General features: G+C 41.9%; 1 protein-coding gene across 1 annotated transcript in view; it reads right to left on the reverse strand.

The window, feature by feature from the left end:
• Positions 1–21,224, reverse strand: part of pgap1 (post-GPI attachment to proteins inositol deacylase 1) — a 147,418-nt gene that overhangs the window by 66,207 nt on the left and 59,987 nt on the right. The window contains exons 17-18 of the mRNA XM_078227717.1: positions 11,852–11,918; positions 6,346–6,475 (exon numbers count right to left, since the gene is read on the reverse strand). Coding sequence (XP_078083843.1) covers positions 6,346–6,475; positions 11,852–11,918 — 197 coding nt within the window. The remainder of the gene's footprint in view (positions 1–6,345; positions 6,476–11,851; positions 11,919–21,224) is intronic.

Consider the following 21,224-nt stretch of genomic DNA (forward strand, 5'->3'; position numbering starts at 1 on the left):
GGTGTAATGTCTTCATACAGCATTACTTGATATCAGCATTTTCAGCTTTCATATTAGATAGGCTATTCTTGCCAATAAAGTGAGAATAATTCCTTCAATAGCAAACACATTTAACCCATTGAAGTGGCTTGATGAACTGCAACATCAGATGAGGTCTGAATGGGAATATGCCTTGCAAACATTCAACATTATCTGGCAGATGTAACTTTAAGAATAAAACTAAAAGCAAGCAACTGATTTCAGTTGCACAAGTAGTGACTGGGAATATGTGTGGTGATAATAACAGAAACGTGGATGAAAAATGGTAAGGACAGGGTGCTTAATACTCAAATATACAAAGCATTCAGAAAAGATAGGAGGAGGAGGAGGAGAAGGGAGATAGCAGTACTGATTAGGGAACACATCGTAGTGTTGAAAAAGAGGGGTAAAAATGGAATCCAAAGGCATGATCATGCCACTGGGAATATTCTATAGGCCTCCAAATGGAAAGAGATAGAGGAACATATCTGCAGGGAAATAACAGATGCTCAAGAACTATTGAGTGGTGATACTGGAGGACATCTATTACCCAAATATTGATTGGGTAATGTTAAAAGCAAAGAGAAAGAAGATGGAGGAATTTCTGAACTGTGACCAGTTCTTGGTCCAACTAGGAAGGAGGCACTACTGGATCTCGTGCTGGGTTAAATGGACCAATGTCCATGGGAACACTTGGATAGAGGACTGTTCATCCCATTCAATGTGATATGGGGAGATCTTGCCAGGAAAAAATGGAAATCGGAGCACCCGGAGGAAACCCACGCAGACACAAGGAGAATGTGCAAACAGTTAGCTTAGAAGATAGAACAGTACAGCACAGGAACAGGCCCCGCAGCCCATGATGTTATACCGAACATGCCATATGAAACTAATCCTTTCTGCCTGCCCTTGGTTCATATCTAACTAAACTAGATAGGTTGGGGGGAGGGGAGCTGGAAGAGTTGACGGGGATCAAGGAACTAATTGATGGGGGGGAGGATGCAGGGGTAAGGGGAATTACAAAATTAATGGTAGAGGAGAGGGTGCAAGTGAATGAAGGCGGTAATTTAGATAAGGGAGTAAAGGGAGAGGGTGTTCGCGACTCATCAAAGCGGGTCCAGATAAAAGCTGGAATAAGGACACTTTGCCTGAATGCACGAAGCATTCGGAACAAGGTAAATGAGTTGATGGTGCAAATCAGCACAAGTGAGTACGATCTAGTGGCCATTACAGAAACGTGGCTGAAAGGTGACCAGGACTGGGAGATGAATATCCAGGGGTATCAGTTTAGGAAGAATAGACAGGAAGGAAAAGGTGGTGGGGTCGCGCTATTAATAAGAGATAATATCAGGGTAGTACTGAGGGATGACATAGGCTCTGAGGAACAAAACGTGGAATCATTATGGGTAGAGATGAGGAATAGTAGAGGGAGAAAGACACTAGTAGGTGTGGTATATAGACCCCCAAATAATAATGTTGAGGTAGGGAGGGCTGTAAACAAGCAGATAAGGGATGCGTGTAAAAACGGAACGGCAATAATCATGGGGGACTTCAACATGCACATTGACTGGCAGACTCAAGTCGGTAAGGGTGGAATGGAGGAAGAGTTCTTAGAATGCTGTCGGGATAGTTTCCTTGAACAGCATGTTACGGAACCGACGAGGGAACGAGCTATTTTGGATCTGGTATTGTGTAACGAGGTAGGTAGAATTAAGGATCTTATTGTGAAGGACCCTCTTGGGTCTAGTGACCACAATATGGTCGAATTTCTGATTCAGATGGAAGAGGAGAAAGTTTGGTCCCAAACCAGTGTCCTCTGTTTGGACAGAGGGAAATATGATAGGATGAGGGATGAATTGGCTAAGGTAGACTGGGAGAGCAGGCTGGCAGGTAGGATAGCTGAGGAACAGTGGAGGATTTTTAAGGAGATCCTTTTCAGTTCTCAGCAAAAATATATTCCAGCAAAAAACAAGGATTGTAAGAAAAGGGAGAACCAGCCGTGGATAACGAAGGAAATAAAGGAGAGTATTAAAATAAAAACAGCTGCGTACAGAGTGGCCAAAAATAGTGGAGAAACAAGTGATTGGGAAAAATTTAAGAAACAACAAAGAGAGACTAAGAAAGCGATAAAGAAAGGAAGGATAGACTATGAAGCTAGGCTAGCAATTAATATAAAAAATGATAGTAAAAGTTTTTATAAATATATAAAAAGGAATAGAGTGGCTAGAGTGAATGTTGGACCCTTGGAGGACGAGAGGGGGGAGTTAATAGTGGGAAATGAGGATATGGCTGAGTCTTTAAATAAGTTTTTTGTGTCGGTCTTCACGGTGGAGGACACAAATAGTTTGCCAAATATTAACGATAGAGGGTTGGCAGCAGGAGAAATACTTAATACAATTAATGTTACCAGAGAGGCAGTGCTGGGTAGACTAATGGGACTGAAGGTGGACAAGTCCCCGGGTCCGGATGGAATGCATCCCAGGGTATTGAAAGAAATGTCAGAGGTAATAGTGGATGCGTTAGTGATTATTTATCAAAACTCGTTGCATTCTGGGGTAGTGCCGGTTGATTGGAAAACGGCTAATGTTACGCCGCTGTTTAAAAAAGGAAGGAGACAAAAGGCGGGTAACTATAGGCCGGTCAGCTTAACGTCTGTAGTAGGGAAAATGCTGGAATCCATTATTAAAGAGGAGATAGCAGGGCATCTGGATAGAAATGGTTCGATCAATCAGACGCAGCATGGATTCATGAGGGGAAAGTCGTGCTTGACGAACATGTTGGATTTTTATGAAGATGTGACTAGGGCGGTTGATGGAGGAGAACCGGTGGATGCGGTGTTTTTGGATTTCCAAAAGGCGTTTGATAAGGTGCCACATAAAAGGCTGCTGAAGAAGATTAGGGCACACGGAGTTGGGGGTAGTGTGTTAAAGTGGATTGGGGACTGGCTATCCGACAGGAAGCAAAGAGTCGGAATAAATGGGTGTTTTTCCGGTTGGAGGAAGGTAACTAGTGGCGTGCCGCAGGGATCGGTACTCGGGCCGCAACTGTTTACCATTTATATAGATGATCTGGAGGAGGGGACGGAGTGTAGGGTAACGAAGTTTGCAGACGACACAAAGATAAGTGGAAAAGTGAATCGTGTGAAGGACGGAGAAGATCTGCAGAGAGATTTGGACAGGCTGAGTGAGTGGGCGAGGATATGGCAAATGGAGTATAACGTTGAGAAATGCGAGGTTATACACTTTGGAGGAAATAATAACAAATGGGATTACTATCTCAATGGAAACAAATTAAAACATGCTACCGTGCAAAGGGACCTGGGGGTCCTTGTGCATGAGACGCAAAAGCCCAGTCTGCAGGTACAACAGGTGATCAAGAAGGCAAATGGGATGTTGGCCTATATTGCGAAGGGGATAGAATATAAAAGCAGGGATGTCTTGATGCACCTGTACAGGGCATTGGTGAGGCCGCAGCTGGAATACTGTGTGCAGTATTGGTCCCCTTATATGAGGAAGGATATATTGGCATTGGAGGGAGTGCAGAGAAGGTTCACCAGGTTGATACCGGAGATGAGGGGTTTGGATTATGAGGAGAGGCTGAGGAGATTGGGTTTGTACTCGTTGGAGTTTAGAAGGATGAGGGGGGATCTTATGGAGACTTATAAGATAATGCGGGGGCTGGATAGGGTGGAGGCGGAGAGATTCTTTCCACTTAGTAAGGAAGTTAAAACTAGAGGACACAGCCTCAAAATAAAGGGGGGTCGGTTTAAGACAGAGTTGAGGAGGAACTTCCTCTCCCAGAGGGTGGTGAATCTCTGGAATTCTCTGCCCGCTGAGGTGGTGGAGGCTACCTCGCTGAATATGTTTAAAGCGCGGATGGATGGATTCCTGATCGGTAAGGGAATTAAGGGTTATGGGGATCAGGCGGGTAAGTGGTACTGATCCACGTCAGATCAGCCATGATCTTATTGAATGGCGGGGCAGGCTCGAGGGGCTAGATGGCCTACTCCTGCTCCTATTTCTTATGTTCTTATTTCCCTCTATTCCTTGCATATTCATGTGCTTATCTAAAAGCCCCTTAAATGCCCCTATCGTATCTGCCTGCACTACCACCCCTGTCAGTGCATTCCAGACATCTACCACTGTGTAAAAAAAACTTGCCCCTGACACCTCCTTTGAACATTCCGCGCCTTTCACCTTAAGTGCATGCGCCCTAGTATTAGACATTTCAACTCTGATAGCTTAACATCTATCGTAGGAAAAATATTACAAGTTATTACTAAAGAAGCTATTAAAAGATACTTGGATAAATTCAAGATAATCAGGTTTTGTGAAAGGGAAATCATATTTACCCAACTTACTGGAGTTCTTTAAGGAAGCAACATGTTATCTGGATAAAGGAGAACCAGTGGATGTACTGTACTTAGATTTCCAGAAGGCATGTGATAAAATACCACATCAAAAGGTTACTTCGGAAAATAAAAGTTCATGGTATGGGGGTAACATGTTGGCATGGATAGAAGATTGGCTGGCTAACAGGAAAAAATGAGTAGGCATAATGGGGTATTTTTTCAGGTTAGCAAGATGTAACAGACTTGCTGGGCCAAATGGCCCACTTCTGCTCATATTATATTATGATAACAGTGTGCTACTGGGATCAGTGCTGGGACCTCATCCGTTTACAATTTATATAAATGACTTGGATGAAGGGATGGATGGGATGGTTGCTAAATTTGCTGACGAAACAAAGATAGGTAGGAAAGTAAGTTGTGAAGAGAATATAAGGAGGCTACAAAATGTTATAGCAGGTTAAGTGAGTGGCAAAGATCTGACAAATGGAGTATAATTTGGGGAAATGTGCAATTGCCCATTTTGGCAGGAAGAACAAAAGTGAAGCAAATTATCTAAATGGTGAGAGATTGCAGAGCTCAGATGCAGGGGGATCTGGGTGTCTTACTGGGTGTTTGGGGGGTGCATACTGTAGTTGGGATAATGGTGCACGCATTAGAAGGCTTGGCTGACTTGGACAACTTCCATCAGTTTGTTGAAACTTGTGCGCATTAGGGAAAACATTACTTGTTGGACAGATTTTTACTCTGAGCTCTATTTTCTCAATGGTTCAATATTTATTTACAAATTATAAAGATGTGGGTTATAGTTTCTGCTATTGATACTTTAAAGGTCTGATTGATTGTTACTTTTATAGTGTTGTAGTAAGTGCATTTTTTAAAAAAAGTTATGAATGGCATTTTTATAAGCTTTTCTACAAATATCATAGTTACTCTCAGGTTCAATGCTTCCGTACACGGTAAATGTTGTGAATGGCCCTGGAAGTGCTATGGGTTGGCATGAAGGGGCAAGGTAGGCATGGAGGTTATGGGGAGAATTGGTGGTGGGTAGAGGGACATGGGTAAGAACCTTTGAAGTTACATTTCAACAAGCTTCCACGTCCAGACTATGGTTCATGACTCCTCTAAGGGCCCATGAACTACAAGTCTTGACCTTGGGTGTCAACTCAATTTTTCCACCCGCTCCCGACATCCCTTCATCCCTGTGTAAGAGCTTATTTAACAACCTTCAAAATCAGTATCAGGCTCTCTTCCTCAACCACTTCAGGCTGCTCTTGCTTTCCTTAATAGATTCTTTGCCGTCTGTAAGGTTGCGGCAATGCCTCTTTGCGTACAACCATACATATGAATAAGGAGCAACAGGCAAGTAGTAGAGCTCAGCCCCCTGACCCTGCCCCACCTTTAATAAGATCATGGCTCATCTGACAGTAGCTTCAAATCTGCATCCCGCCTACCCTGATACCTATCACCTCCTTGTTTACCAAGAATCTATCCACCTCTGTCTGAAAAATATTCAAAATCTCTTGTTTCCAACACTTTTTCAGGGAGAGAGTTCCAAAGACTCTTAACTCGGAGAAAAAAATTGATCATCTCCATTTTAATTATCTTCCAATCTAATAGGACGTTCCCCGAATCTAAGGAGTTTTGGAAAATTAGAAACAATTCAAATATTTCACAAGAAACTTTTAAGACGCTAGGATGAAGTCCGTCAAGAGTGGGACTCTTGCCCATCCACAGTTCCAAAACTTCCACTTGGCCGGTGACTGAAGTTTTACCTGAGTTTCTCCCTCCCATCCATTTCCTGGTTTATAGCTGCTTCTGGGATGTTATTTGTATCTCCCATGGCTGGTGAAGACGGATGCAAAATACCTATTTTCCAGCATACAATAGACGCCCAACATTATAATAATGATCTAACTTGTCCAAACTACAATCTTAGATGGACTAAATTGCTTCATGAAAGGGTAAAATTATAAGACCAAAAGAAGCCTGTTGTCTACCTCATATCGGCAACTTCTCGCAGTGTGAAGTTGCAACTCTGGTACAGAGCTATCATTCTCAGGTCTTGCTCTGTGAAGTTTGGCAAAGATCACAGTGGAAGATGGTACACTGAAATTAAAACAGTCATATTAGAATCAATACAGAAAAACCACTTGCAAAAAACAAATTCTATACTAATTTTATCCATTGGTAAGAATCAACAACAGATCAGTTTAGAGGAGCTTATAAGTCTCTTTGGCCCATCAGATACCATTCCCATTTATGAATTTTCAAATCACTGGAGCCAATCTAGTAAATATTAGAGCTTCCTACACAGGAAGTTTGAAACTCTGCATGTTCTTTCAAATAGGATTGGAATCTGAGGAGGAAAATTAATAATTTAAATAAAGTAAAATACTCTGTATAATAGAAATCTGAAAAATAAACAGAAAATGCTAGAAACATTCAGCAGGTCTTGCAGCATCTATGGAGGTGAGTTAGGAGACAGAACCTGGAGTGAAATCAAGAGAGAGCACATTGGGAAGGCTGATGAAGGAGCAGCACTCCGAAAGCTTGTGGCTTGTGCTACCAAATAAACCTGTTGGACTTTAACCTGGTGTTGTGAGACTTCTTACTGTGCGAGCAATCTCGTCAGTGGAGTGGTGAGCTTGGCAGAATTACCTGCCCAGCATCAGTAGGTAGCCAATAGGCCCATTATTAAGCCAAATAGATGAGAGATGCTGATAATGCTGGGATCTTCCTGACAACAGTCAGACTGCCAACAGCGAACAGAGCCTGGAACTGAAAGAGAGGCAGCCTCCCAGTGGCAGGCTGGGAAGGAACCATTGACATCACATCACCATCAATTCCTTCCACAGCAATGGCCTGATAGCTGTGGTCCAGAAGAGATTCTTCACTTTTTTCAATGTGATAGAGAGGACCTCTATTTGGCACATCACAGCAGACTCTCTGACTGGGAGACCCAATTCAATGGCCCGCCCAGTTCTTAATTGATTTAGCTCCTGGAGAAAGCTTCCCAGTTGGCCGCATGTGGTAAGATCACAAGGGACATCTCACCACGGCCATTTGCAGGTTTTAGACCTGCAACTGATGCTCAAATCAGGTTTGTGATCCAACGGGAAAATCTAACCCACAGTTTGTTTGATCATCTTTCATCCGAAATATAAAAATTCTTTAAAAATGATGAAGCATTGCTTCTTGCATTCAAGACGCAATACCATAGTATTAGGGGCTTGGATGGAGAGAACTTTGTTGAGTGTATTCAGGAGGAATTTCTCATTCATTATTTGGATGGCCCGACGAGAGAGGGGGCAAAACCTGACCTCCTCCTGGGAAATAAGGAAGGGTAGGTGAAAGAAGTGTTAGTGAGGGATCACTATGAGACCAGTGACCATATTTCCATTAGTTTTAAGATAGCTATGGAGAACGATAGGTCTGACCCAAAAGTTAAAATTTTAAATTGGGGCAAGGCCAATTTTGATGGTATTAGACAGAATCTTTCAAAAGTTGATTTGGGAAGTCTGTTGGCAGGCAAAGAGATGGCTGATAAGTGGGAGGCTTTCAAAGGTATGTTAACAGGGTAGGCACATTCCTTTTAGAGTGAAGGGCAAGGTTGGTAAAAATAGGGAACTCTGGATGACTCGGGATATTGAGGCCCTGGTCAAGAAGGAGGAGGCATATGACATGCATAAGCAGCTGAAATCAAGTTTTTTATTTATTCATTCATGGGACATGGCTGGCAGCATTTATTGCCCACCCCTAGTTGTCTGAGGGCAGTTGAAAGTCAACCACATTGCTGTGGCTCTGGAGTCACATGTACACCAGACCAGGTAAGGACAGCAGATTTCCTTCCCTAAAAGGACATTAACGAACCAGATGGGTTTTTCCAAAAAGTCAAGAAGAGCAAGGAAGAATCCACCAAATTGTTGTTATACAGGAGACACATTGTTCGCACGATGACTGTTTTTTAGAATGTAGCTCAGCTGTCAGGTCGAGTGACCTGGGTGACCTGGAAGCTGAAGGGCCATTGCTTTTTTTCCCAAAAGTTTTTTTATTTATTAGTCAAAAGTGGGCTTACATTAACAGTGTAATGAAGTTACTGTGAAAATCCCCTGGTCGCCACACTCCGGCGCCTGTTCGTGGACACTGAGGGAGATTTGGCATAGCCTATCCACCTAACCAGCAGACATGGGGAGAACGTGCAAACTCCACACAGACAATGACCCAAGACGGGAATTGAACCCGGGTACCTGGTGCTGTGAGGCAGCAGCGCTAACCACTGCACCACCATGCCGCTCAATGAAACAAGAAAAATAGTCTGCCATCTTTTCTGTTCCTATTCTTTGAGTACCTCTAGATGACAATTTGTGAAATGCTGTGAAAGCAGGGCCAGCCTTTTGAAGGATAGTGACCCCCAACTACTCCAGAGATTTTCTTGGGAATCTAATGAGGCAGGGGATGCTAACATAAGAATTTGGTTTTATCATTCACATGGTAATTGGTGTTCCTCTCAAAACAGTTGAAGTGAGTCCAAAGATGTGGTTAGGTGGATTGGCCATGCTAAATTGCCCCTTAGTGTCCCAAGACGTGAAGGTTAGATGGATTAACCATGATAAATGTGTGGGGTGACAGGGCTAGGTGGTGAGAAGGCAGAGGTAAGATACTCTGTCAGAGAGTCGGTGCAAACTCAATGGGCCAAATGGCCTCTTCTGCACTGTAGGGATTCTATGATTCTGAGTGAGTGACGGAGAGCACCAAATAAAGGTTGAAATGTGCAATTTTGGCAAGTGATGCAGCAACATTCAAATGCGTTCAGCCTTCATCTTATTAAATCTGTTAAAACGAATGATTGAAAGAATAGGGGTTGCTGGCATATACAGGAGAGATTACATCAAGTTGGCCATGAGCCAAAGGTGTACTAAACATCCAATATGGTGTTCAGAAACGGCAGATGACAAAGCATAAGCAAGGCAAGAGTCAAAGCACTGAAACCAATACATAGAGATTTGTGGAATTTATCCTCACTGAATCTTAAAATGTATCAATTCTGACAAAATAAAAACAATTTACAACCGGAGTTCGATGGCAGTAACAGAACATTTCAGATAACCGATTGTCACCACACTTTAACAGTGTATATAAGGTCTGTTTTGCGGAACTGTTAATTTGCAAAAATCTTTTAGAAACTGTTTTCCTGGCTCTGGCTGTGTGTGTTATCAGTTTAGATTGCTGATGGTTTAAAAGCAAAAAAATTAAAAGTTTGTGCATTTGTTTGTGAGCAAAGTTCTACTGGACAACACTGTTTCAAACATGCTGCAGATGAATATCAATGCTTGCACTTAGCTGAACAACATAACCAATCCAGTGAAGTGTATTTCAATTAAAAAATCTTAGCAAAGCATTTCAGGCAAAATTGTTTCGCCAACTCCTCTCATGCTGAAACATAAGCAGAAGTCAGGGGTTTGTTGGCAGGCTAACAAGTTTCTACTTCCCAAACTTTCAGTCCCAATTAGGTTCAAATGATTTGCCCATACTTCCCATTTAACAGGCTACGGTCAATAAATGCCAAATTCCAGCTGCATCAGTCATCATCATTAACTCAAAACAACATCTCTCCACACTCTTAGTTGACAAAAAAATCCATAGATACACCATATAAAGTGCTTTACATTCCTACGTTCTGTAATACTCCCTATAAAATCAAACCAAAATGGGTTGAAGGTCAGTAACAGGAAATCATGTACTAATTGCATGCTTTTGTTCCACTGTACTGAATAGTGGTAATAATTAGGAAAGTGAGCAAATGCAATTGCAGTGTTACGTACAAATTGCTTTTATATCTTAAGCCCTAACACAAAAAAACTATATTGCCAGCAGAAAGTTTAAAGTTTAGTTTTACATCCTACAAGACAAATTTCTTTAAGACTTGAAAGGGTTTTGAATATATAGTTAGGATTTTATAATGTACTTGAAATGTTATATGTTAATGTATGCCAAAAAATAATCTAGCTATGCATTTTCAGAAAAATTATTCATTAATGTAAACTATATCTCACCGATGATTAGCAATCTTAAACTTAAGACAAACTAATGTACTCAGATTCATCATGTTACCTGACACTAATTCTGATACCTCCAGCCTAGCATTCTAGCACCTCGCTGCCTACAATCCAAGACTCGTTTTAATAGCCATGGGCGTCACTGCTCCTTCCCAGTCCTACCAAGGGCTTCGCCTTCCCTATTCCCTTCCAGTTGAGGCCTCCAGATTCTCTCTCTCTAAATTGTACATGTTCTACTCATCTCTGGCAACACCACCGCACTTGGCTAAAGTTTCAGAGCAAGCGGAGCTATGGACGGGAAGGCGATGGCCTAATGGTATTATCACTAGACTATTAATCCAGAAACTCAGCTAGTGTTCTGAGGTCCGGGTTCAAACCTTGCCACGGCAGATGGTGGAATTTGAATTCAATAAAATATATCTGGGATTAAGAATCTACTGATGACCATGAAACCATTGTCGATTGTCCATCTGGTTCACTAATGTCCTTTAGGGAAGGAAAATTTGCCATCCTTATCTGGTCTGGCCTACATGTGACTCCAGAGCTACAGCAATGTGGTTGACTCTCAAATGCCCTCCAAGGGCAATTAGAGATGAGCAATAAATGCTGGCCCAGCCAGTGACACCAATGTCCCATGGATGAATTAAAAAAAAAGACAAGACAGTCCAGCCCTATCTATGGTAGAGGTGGAACTAAACCCAGACACTAACCCCTGGTCTTTGCAATCACTTTTGTCTCAATCCCCTGAACCGGATGCGAAATTCCTGCCCCTTTTATTCAGGTGGCTTATTCCAATCTGAGCCCCTCTTCTAACCATCCTTCCCTCGCACTCCTTTACCCTATTTTGTACCCAGGCAGATGTCTTAGAAATCTTAGAAACCCTACAGCACAGAAAGAGGCCATTCGGCCCATCGAGTCTGCACCGACCACAATCCCACCCAGGCCCTACCCCCATATCCCTACATATTTTACCCACTAATCCCTCTAACCTACGCATCTCAGGACACTAAGGGCAATTTTAGCATAGCCAATCAACCTAACCTGCACATCTTTGGACTGTGGGAGGAAACCGGAGCACCCAGAGGAAACCCACGCAGACACGAGGAGAATGTGCAAACTCCACACAGACAGTGACCCAAGCTGGGAATCGAACCCAGGTCCCTGGAGCTGTGAAGCAGCAGTGCAAACCACTGTGCTACCGTGCCGCCCAGGTAACAAGATAATTTCTTTAAAAGTCATAATAAGGTCAGAGTTTGTCTGGCTCCAAGCCTCCTTGAGAAAGGACAAAAATAATACAAAAATCAGAGAAACAAAAAGGTGAGGGAAATAAAAAAGAAACCAGACTTCTCTAAACATTACGCATGAAAATGTTACGGTTAAACTTTAAAATAATCTTAAGTCTAGCAGTTTATAAAGTAATACTGGCCTTGTTGTTACAACAAAATCTTCATGCGACCATGGTACATGAAACCTGTACACATCCTCTGCCTTCCCTGTCAAATTAGAAAGAGCTTCACGTAACCAACACATCTACAAAATGAAATATCTTCATCAACCTACAACCAATTTGAACAAGTTACATGGTAAAATAATTATATCTTAAAAATGGCAATAACTATTCAGACCTGAATGTGTTAAATGGCTCCAAGATTTGTTAATCATCTGTTCCTCAAATCATTATTAAAATCTTTATCATGGGGTAGCATTATTGGCATTTCAGATTGAATGTTTGCTTAGGGAATTTATGAATGAACATCAGTGAACACTCAAACATCCAATGGTTCTCTGCTGTCTGCACATGATCAACTGTGGCTCTGTTGTGCAATCTTGCTTCCTTTCCAATTTCAACAGACTCACCATGTTTATATCATTTTGTGCAGGAATCAAACTTTGCTGCAAAATGAAGATAATAAGTATGGTAACTAGGGCGGATGTTGAAAGAAAGTGGCTATCTTCCTTGTATTAAGTTGCAAAATAAGTTTTATTGACACCAGAGCATGAGTGCAGACTAGAAAACAAAAGAATCCTGATCTTGGAAGATCATGAATTCTCACCCATATCATGCCATTCAGCTGATAAGTAGCAAGCAGCAGATAAACACCTTGCTCCATGGACAAGGGAAAAAAGAATCAACCTGCCTACACTACCACATCAATGCTGCAGACTCTACAGTTAGAGGCCTAGGACAGGGATTAGCAACGTGCAGCTTCCTGGGGCCAGCTGCTCCTGGCCAACGTATGTTTCAAATGTTGATTGGAATTTTTTTTCAGAGAATTATTCCCCCAACGTAGAAATACCATCAGCTGTCTGGAAATTATTGTCTGTTGAATGCTACCCACACTATCCGCCATCTAATCATCTCGGCAGGCTGGCAATAAAACATTGCATTTACTCTGGCCCGGGTTGCTCTGCTCAAGCAAGTCATCTTAATTGGTGCATTCTGATTTGTTGCTGGAATTGGAACCGGACTGACTGGTATTACTGGTAAGCGCGCCATGATTGTGTCGATGTAGAAATAGGATGATGATTCGTCAATTGTAACAGGGTGGTCTTGATGCTGTGCTGGTGAGCACATGTGGGCAGGCACTTTAATCAATAGTATTGCACCCTCTATCTGGCTTTGTTGCTCAGGCTCTGTTGGTGAGCACCTTCATCATGTGCAGGCAGATACATCATTGAAGGAACAAGCTTATTCTGGTTCTTGTTTTGAGGTTGCTTTGTAAATGGCTGCAAAGAAGAACTGAAGAGGAAAGTAGAGAATTATAAGATAAATAGACTGGTTCATTCTAATTCATCCCAAATTCTGCTGGCCTCCCCGTCTGTCCCATTTATGAGAGAAGTTCAACAACAAGAAATCAAATCTTGAGGCATTTCACTAAAAGACACACTGCTCTAGCCAAAAGTTATCCCACTGATGAAGTCCAAAAGAAAGTGATTGAGGAGCTGAAGAACAAAGCAGAGAAATCTTGGAACGTCTTCACGAAGTGGGTAGAATCATCAGGTAGCTCAAGTACTGCTAGTTTTGTGGCAGCTCAAGAGACTGTGAAATTTGGATAGCCATTCACAGATGATGAATACGTAACAGGATGCTTTATCAAAGTTGCAATTATTTAAAAAAAACAAAATAATTCAACAATTAAAGACATGCCTTTGTCGGTGAAGACTGAGACACAGAACAGTGAATATGTCGACTGACATCACCAACCAGCAGATTGAAGATATAAATCCAGCTCCAATGTAAGCATGTGTTTCCAAGTATTAATTTCATCAAAAAATTTAAAAAGTCAACTGAAGGATGTAAGTTTACAGACTTGTTTGAAAACGAAAATGAAAGCATAATGTCCAAATATCAAATGACTCTCCAAAGAAATCTAACAGCAGAAATTGCATTAAAGAGCTGGGGGGGGGGTTTTCATTTTATGGGAAGAGTTGATATTAATTAAATGGCTTGTCTTTAACTTATATTAACATCGTACTTGAGAGAGAACTTCATTCAAATTAGCAATTTCTTGTCAAAATTTAAAAAGTTAATAATCAAATATCCTCTCTCATTGATATTAATACATGAATGTTTATGAGGGTCAGTAAAATGGTGTTGCATAGAGATCTATAAATGAGCTTCTGCCTTTTGTTGTTGTTGCTTGAGTGACAGCAATGTGACTTTTAACATAGCTGCATTTACAATTAATGGCCCTTTTGTTATTAAGGTTGCAGACCACTGGCCCAGGAGATGGTCTCGTGTTAAGTCTCTCGGTATGTTATGTAATTTGAAAGAGCCGGAGCAAAGAGAAGATAATAACCACAATCTGAATAAGTAACTGAACTGTTACAATTAAAAGTCCCAATAAAAATAAAATTTCACAATGAAGATAAGTGACATAAAATTTGTGCAAAGTACTGATGTTGGAAATCTGAAATAAAAACAAAAATATTCAGCATGTCAGGTAGTATCTGTGAAGAGACAGTTAACATTATAGGTTGGAGGGTTTGATGCACTCAATGCCTCAATTAAAATAAACATCCATGTTTTCAAAATTCCTCTGGTCTCAGCCCTCTCTATCACTGTAATCTCCTCCAGCTGACCAATGTCCCAGGATCTCAACACTTCTCCAATTTTGGCCTCTTACAAATCCCCCATTTTTAACTGCTCCATCATCGTGGACTATGCCCATCGCTGCCAAACTCTAGAATTCTCTCCCTAAACCTTTCTACCCCTTCCTCTTTTTTCTCCTTAAAACCTATGTCTTTGACCAAACTTTCATCATCAGACCTTGTGCTCCAGGTATGATGTTTTACAAGGTAAAGGCATTGTATAAATGCATGTTGCTTTTGTAAATCAAAATATTTAGGCTGGCAGGCAAGTTATCAGCGTCATTCTTAAAGTACAAAAATATGAATACTCAAAGCAACAAAAACAATGCTTATTTTACAGATGAATTATAATGCAGTGCTGTGGATAAATACAGAAAAACAAAAAATATTTAGTCCTGCAAATTGCAGCAAAGGAGTTCCTTGAGTCATTTGGTCTTTGTTTGTTCTTCAACAGAAACTAAAATCTAATTTCCCTGTCTCCATAACATTTCATATTCTTCCTTTTCAAATGGTGCTATAATCCCTGTTCAAATAGCCACATATGGCAAAGAATTCTATATTCTAAAAGCCCTCTGCATGAAAATATTCCTTCTATGTGATAATTCTTAGTTAATACTACTTCTTTACAAATTTGCTAACAAAGTGAAATAATTTTTCACCATTTACCATTATAATTTTCACAACCACCGCTGTGCCCACTTTAACCATCTTTGCTCCAATCAAAAATCACAACTCTTTCTTCATAACTGTAACTTCTCTCTGTTCTGGCATTAATTCAATGGACTTTTGTTATACCTCTGTTATGGTTTCAATATTCTTCCTGCAGCCTGTAGGCAGTGCTTCCCAAACTTTTTCCCCCTTGACCCCATTTTAATGCTTGAATATTGGTGCTACCCCAGACTTAGGGAAGTGTTGTTGGGGCTGTGTGTGTGAGGGGGGGGGGGAGATTCGTTTTAAGGCCTTTCAAATGATCCTTATTTGATACATAATGGGTGGCAAACTTCAAGTACAACAGGCAAATTTCAGAGCAAAGAGCCCTATGCCAAATCAATTTTTACACTTAAGCTGCATCGAGAATTGTCAAGAGTTACAAGCCCCCATGGTCATTCCAGTGTTCGGGCATTCAGGACTGTTAGGGTTAATGTGGGATTGGGGAAGCAATACCATCCACATTATGATATATAGTGTCACATGGAAGTAACATACTGTAATAGAGTGTCAAAAGGGGAACAGAAGGCACCATGAAGAAAGCACCTAGTCAGGACTGTGTATATAATGAACATGTGCTACTCGTAAGGTTATTGTTCAACCATACAAGTCTTCAGACCTCATGAGACAAATCTTACAACATGGCAGCAGCAGCTGAGAGACCCCAAAATCGCTGAGTGAACAAGTAAAGAAACTGTAGTCTGACCCAAGAGATGTGTGCCTAATTTGAGGACATTGAATACACAGCTGGAGATTGCCTAAGAAGCTACAGCATAAGAGGACTTCACCAGAGCACTTGGAAGCCCATTGCCAGACCTGTTTGAAAGCAGAATCAAAGGACCTTGCTACATAGCACCAGGGTGAGTAAACTACCAAAAAAGCTGAAATGTTTTAAAATTGTGCGCAAAAATCAGGCAGGACTGGCAGAAAAATTGTTTTAATGAACGTGACTTGAAGAACACTGCAACCCAGATTCAGAGTTGGCAATGCCACGTGAACAAGAAAAAACAATTAAGACAGGAACTTCAATTCGATTCTCCGAACTTCGGAAAGCAAGTAGTTGGCCAAAACAATTTGTTCAAAAGACTTTCTGCAGAATCGCTGAAATGTATAATTGTTCCATAACCATGAAGGAAGCCCACCAAATTCTGACAAACACACAGAAACAAAATCACTGTGGTGCCATGACAAAAAAAATTAAAGCTGTATTCCCGTGCTGAGAACAGCCATGGGAAGTAAATCAACATTGCCTGACGAATCAAGGCCAATGGAAGGGCCAGACCAGGTGCAAAATTCAACATTTTGAAGAAGATTTTTCGGCTATGTGATAGCATCAGGTTTGAAGGAGAGAGGCTGGACAAGTGAATACACTATTCTATTCAGTAGATCTAATCGCTAATGATATAATTGCCAGATGGAATAAATGAACCTTCCAAAAACTCAAACAGCCATGAAGTCTTTTGATATCTACTTTAAACATACGAGTAATAACGTTTTGGGTGAGCAAAATTTAGAGATGTGGACTCTTTTATAAATGAGTCATACAAATTGGCTGGGGCTGTGATTATGATGACTTTAAGTTGGAGCTCATAGGAGACTGACAACACGCTTTTGGATGCACTCCAATCTCAAGGACTTGGAAAAAGCCATCCAAATAGTCAGAAAAGTAAAAGCCTGCCAGTAAAACTGGTCCATTTTGCGCAGTGAAGTGAAAACATGTTACACAACACGACAGTCCAATTCATAAAACAACCAAAGGGCAGGGAGACTCCAGGGCAAGGAAAGCAATAACTAAGCAAAAAAAAAGATGGTGGCAGACCCTGTCAGCACTGTGGCACAAAAAGATCTCACAAGCACAAGCTGTGTTCAGTGCTTTCACTGCAACCACCTAGGACACTTCGGAAAGAGACGCAAGTCCAAAACCTTGACACTTGCAGAGGATCCCAATCCATGAGATAGATGAGCCACACCAAGAAGTCGTCCAACAATACTTTTTTTTGCAGAAATTAAGGATTCCAGATTCACATTTTACAATGCTGGCAAATCTGTAAATCTGTACAATGCTGGCAAATCTGTAAATCTCTCAAAAGGAGAAATTTTGAGAGTGTAGAGTTTGTATGTTCCTGTCAGGATTAAAGGCAAAGTAAATAGGAATAAGGAACCTTGGTTCTCGAGGGAGATTGCAACACTGATTAAGAGGAAGAGCGAGTTGTATGAAATGTACAGGCAGCACGGAACAGATCAGATGCTCGAGGAGTATGAAAAGTGCAAGAAGCTACTTAAGAGGGAAATCAGGAGGGCTAAAAGAAGACATGAGGTTGCTTTAGCAGACAGAGTGAAGGAAAATCCAAAGAGCTTCTATAGGTATGTTAGGAGCAAAAGGATAGTGAGGGATAAAATTGGTCATCTTGAAGACCAGAGTGGTAGACTGTGTATGGAACCAAAAGAGATGGGGGAGATACTAAATGGTTTTTTTGCTTCCGTATTTACTGAGTAAACGGGCATGGAATCTACGGAAATAGGGCAAACAGGTAGGGAGGTCATGGAACCTTTACAGATTAAAGGGGAGGAGGTGCTCGCTGTCTTGAGGCAAATCAGAGTGGATAAATCCCCAGGACCAGACAGGGTATTCCCACGGACCTTGAGGGAAGCTAGTGTTGAACTTGCAGGGGCCCTGGCAGACATATTTAAAATGTCAGTATTCACGGGGGAGGTGCCGGATGATTGGAGGGTGGCTCATGTTGTTCCGTTGTTTAAAAAAGGTTCCAAAGGAAATCCAGGAAATTATCGGCCAGTAAGTTTGACGTCGGTGGTGGGCAAGTTATTGGAAGGTGTGATAAGGGATAGGATCTACAAATATTTGGATAGACAGGGACTTATTAGGGAGAGTCAACATGGCTTTGTGCGTGGTAGGTCATGTCTGACCAATCTATTAGAGTTTTTCGAGGAGGTTACCAGGAAAGTGGACGAAGGGAAGGTGGTGGATGTTGTCTACCTGGATTTCAGCAAGGCCTTTGACAAGGTCCCTCATGGGAGGTTAGTTAGGAAGGTTCAGTCGTTAGGTATACATGGGGAGGTAGTAAATTGGATAAGACACTGGTTCAATGGAAGAAGCCAGAGAGTGGTTGTGGAGAATTGCTTCTCTGAGTGGAGGCCTGTGACTCGTGATGTGCCGCAGGGATCGGTGTTGGGTCCATTGTTGTTTGTTATCTATATCTAATGATCTGGATGATAATGTGGTAAATTGGATCAGCAAGTTTGCTGATGATACAAAGATTGGAAGTGTAGTGGACAGTGAGGAAGGTTTTCAAAGCTTGCAGAGGGATTTGGACCAACTAGAAAAATGGACTGAAAAACGGCAAATGGAATTTAACGCAGACAAGTGTGAGATATTGCACTTTGGAAGGACAAACCAAATTAGAACGTACAGGTAAATGGTAGGACTCTGAAGAGTGCAGTTGAACAGAGGAATCTGGGAATACAGGTACAGAATTCCCTAAAAGTGACGTCACAGGTGGATAGGGTCGTAAAGAGTGCCTTTGGTACATTGGCCTTTATAAATCGGAGTATCGGGTATAAAAGTTGGAGTGTTATGGTAAGGTTATATAAGGCATTGGTGAGGCCGAATTTGGAGTATTGTGTACAGTTTTGGTCACCTAGTCACAGGAAATAAGGTTGAAAGAGTGCAGAGAAGGTTCACAAGGATGTTGCCGGGACTTGAGAAGCTGAGTTACAGAGAGAGATTGAATAGGTTGGGACTTTATTCCCTGGAGCGTAGAAGATTGAGGGGAGATTTGATAGAGGTGTATAAGATTTTGATGGGTATAGATAGAGTGAATGCAAGCAGGCTTTTTCCGCTGAGGCTAGGGGAGAAAAAAGACCAGAGGGCATGGGTTAAGGGTGAAAGGAGAAAAGCTTAAAGGGAATATTAGGGGGGGCTTCTTCACGCAGAGAGTGGTGGGAGTGTGGAATGAGCTGCCGGGTAAAGTGGTAAATGCGGGGTCACTTTTAACATTTAAGAAAAACTTGGACGGGTTCATGGATGAGAGGGGTGTGGAGGGATATGGTCCAAGTGCAGGTCAGTGGGACTAGGCAAAAAATGGTTCGGCACAGACAAGAAGGGCCAAAAGGCCTGTTTCTGAGCTGTAATTTTCTATGGTTCTATAGTCACTCCACAATTTTCAGGTTAGACACAGGAGGCAGTGTGACAGGACTGGCAGACCAGGAGCCATGCCCAAAAGACCTCTGATTTTGGATGGCAGACACACCACTCTATGGTCCTGGAGGAATTCAACAGTCACTAGCATGATTCATGAGCCATTCCAGTACAGCAACAACAAAATAGTCAAAATTCTGTGTCATTAGCAATCAACCACTTTCTTTCCTGAGCAGAGATGTCAATTTTTTCTTCAATCTCCTAAAAATGGCTAAAGATGTTCAAAACAACTGTCGTCAACTATAATGAACTGGAGGTCTATCAGTGTTGATGATCTCGACTGGGACTTCAGTTCAGAATTGTCTCATCTTTACAGAGGCAGTTATGCCAGTTCCTTTGCAGGCAGCAGATAATTTTTTAAAAAATCATTCCTGAGGTGTGTGTTGCTGGCTGGGCCAGCACTTATTGTCCATCCCCAATTGTCTTCGGACTGAATGGCTTGCTGGGCCATCTCAGAGGGCATTTAAGAGTCAGCCACATTGTTGTTGATCTGAAGTCCCATGTAGGCCAGACCAGCTAAAGATGGTAGATTTCCATTCCTATAGGACATTAGTGATATTTTCTTTGGTCAGACGAAGCAAACCTCCAGGTATGCACCAACATACTTAAGACCGAATATACGAAGAAGGAACAGCAGCAGATTGAGCCCAAACTTCATACCTACAGCAACAAAGCTGGAGATTCAAGTTTACAAGCACATGAAGTCAATGCAGAATCAAGAGGGAAGTGACCACCAACTCACTGAGACAAAATTCAAGGAGGAACATGTGCACAAGGGCAGCACAGTGGTAGAGTGATTAGCACTGCTGCCTCACGGCACCAGGGACCCGGGTTCAATTCCAACCTCTAGTCACTGTGTGGCGTTTGCACTTTCTCCCCATGTCTGCGTTGGTTTCCTCTGGGTTCTCCGGTTTCCTCCCACAGTCCAAAGATGTGCAAGTTAGGTTGATTGGCCATGCTAAATTGACCCTTGTGTCAAGGGGATTAGCAGGGTAAATATGTGGAGTTACAGGAATAGGGTCTGGGTGGGATTGTGGTTGGTGTAGACTCGATAGGCCGAATGGCCTCCTTCTGCACCGTAGGGATTTTATGATTCTAAGAAGAAACAGCGCAGCATTAGAAGCCAGATGGAAGGTTGAGCTCAAGGACGAGGAATATATCAACATAAGGGAGGTAAACCTTCCAATTCCAGAATGAGCATGGCGGACCCACTGAAAAAGAAAACCTGAGCCCACTCTATTAATACAGGAAAATGTTGGAAAATCTCAGGTGTGACAGCATCTGTGGGGTGAGAATAGATGATCCTTCGTCTGATGAAACGTTGGCTCTATTCTCTCTCCACAGATGCTGTCAGACCTTCTGAGATTTTCCAGCATTTTGTTTTTGTTTCAGATTCCAGCATCCGCAGTATTTTGCTTTTACCATTCTATTAATGAATGGAACGAACATTCCTTCCAGAAGGAGGGGGTAAGCCCGTGGTACCCAATCGAGGAGCGAAAGTAGTGAACTAGATATTGACACCCAAGTGCAGAAATATCAAAAACTAAAGCTTCAACTCCAGGCCAACAAAATCAGCCTAAAGCAGTTGAGACTACCAGTCCTTCAAACTCGTAAAGAACAAGATCTGGAAGAGTTGTAAAGCTTCCAGATTGTCTGAATCTGTAAAGTCAATGACTTGAGGGGGGAGAGGAGATAGCATTTAAATATTATTGTAAATACATGTGTGAAGACTTGGAGGGGTGTGTGGTATTAGGCATTAGGTTTTTCAGAGCCATGAGGGTTA

The sequence above is a fragment of the Mustelus asterias genome, chromosome 14, assembly GCF_964213995.1.
Source record: "Mustelus asterias chromosome 14, sMusAst1.hap1.1, whole genome shotgun sequence".
Classification (NCBI taxonomy): Eukaryota; Metazoa; Chordata; class Chondrichthyes; order Carcharhiniformes; family Triakidae; genus Mustelus; species Mustelus asterias.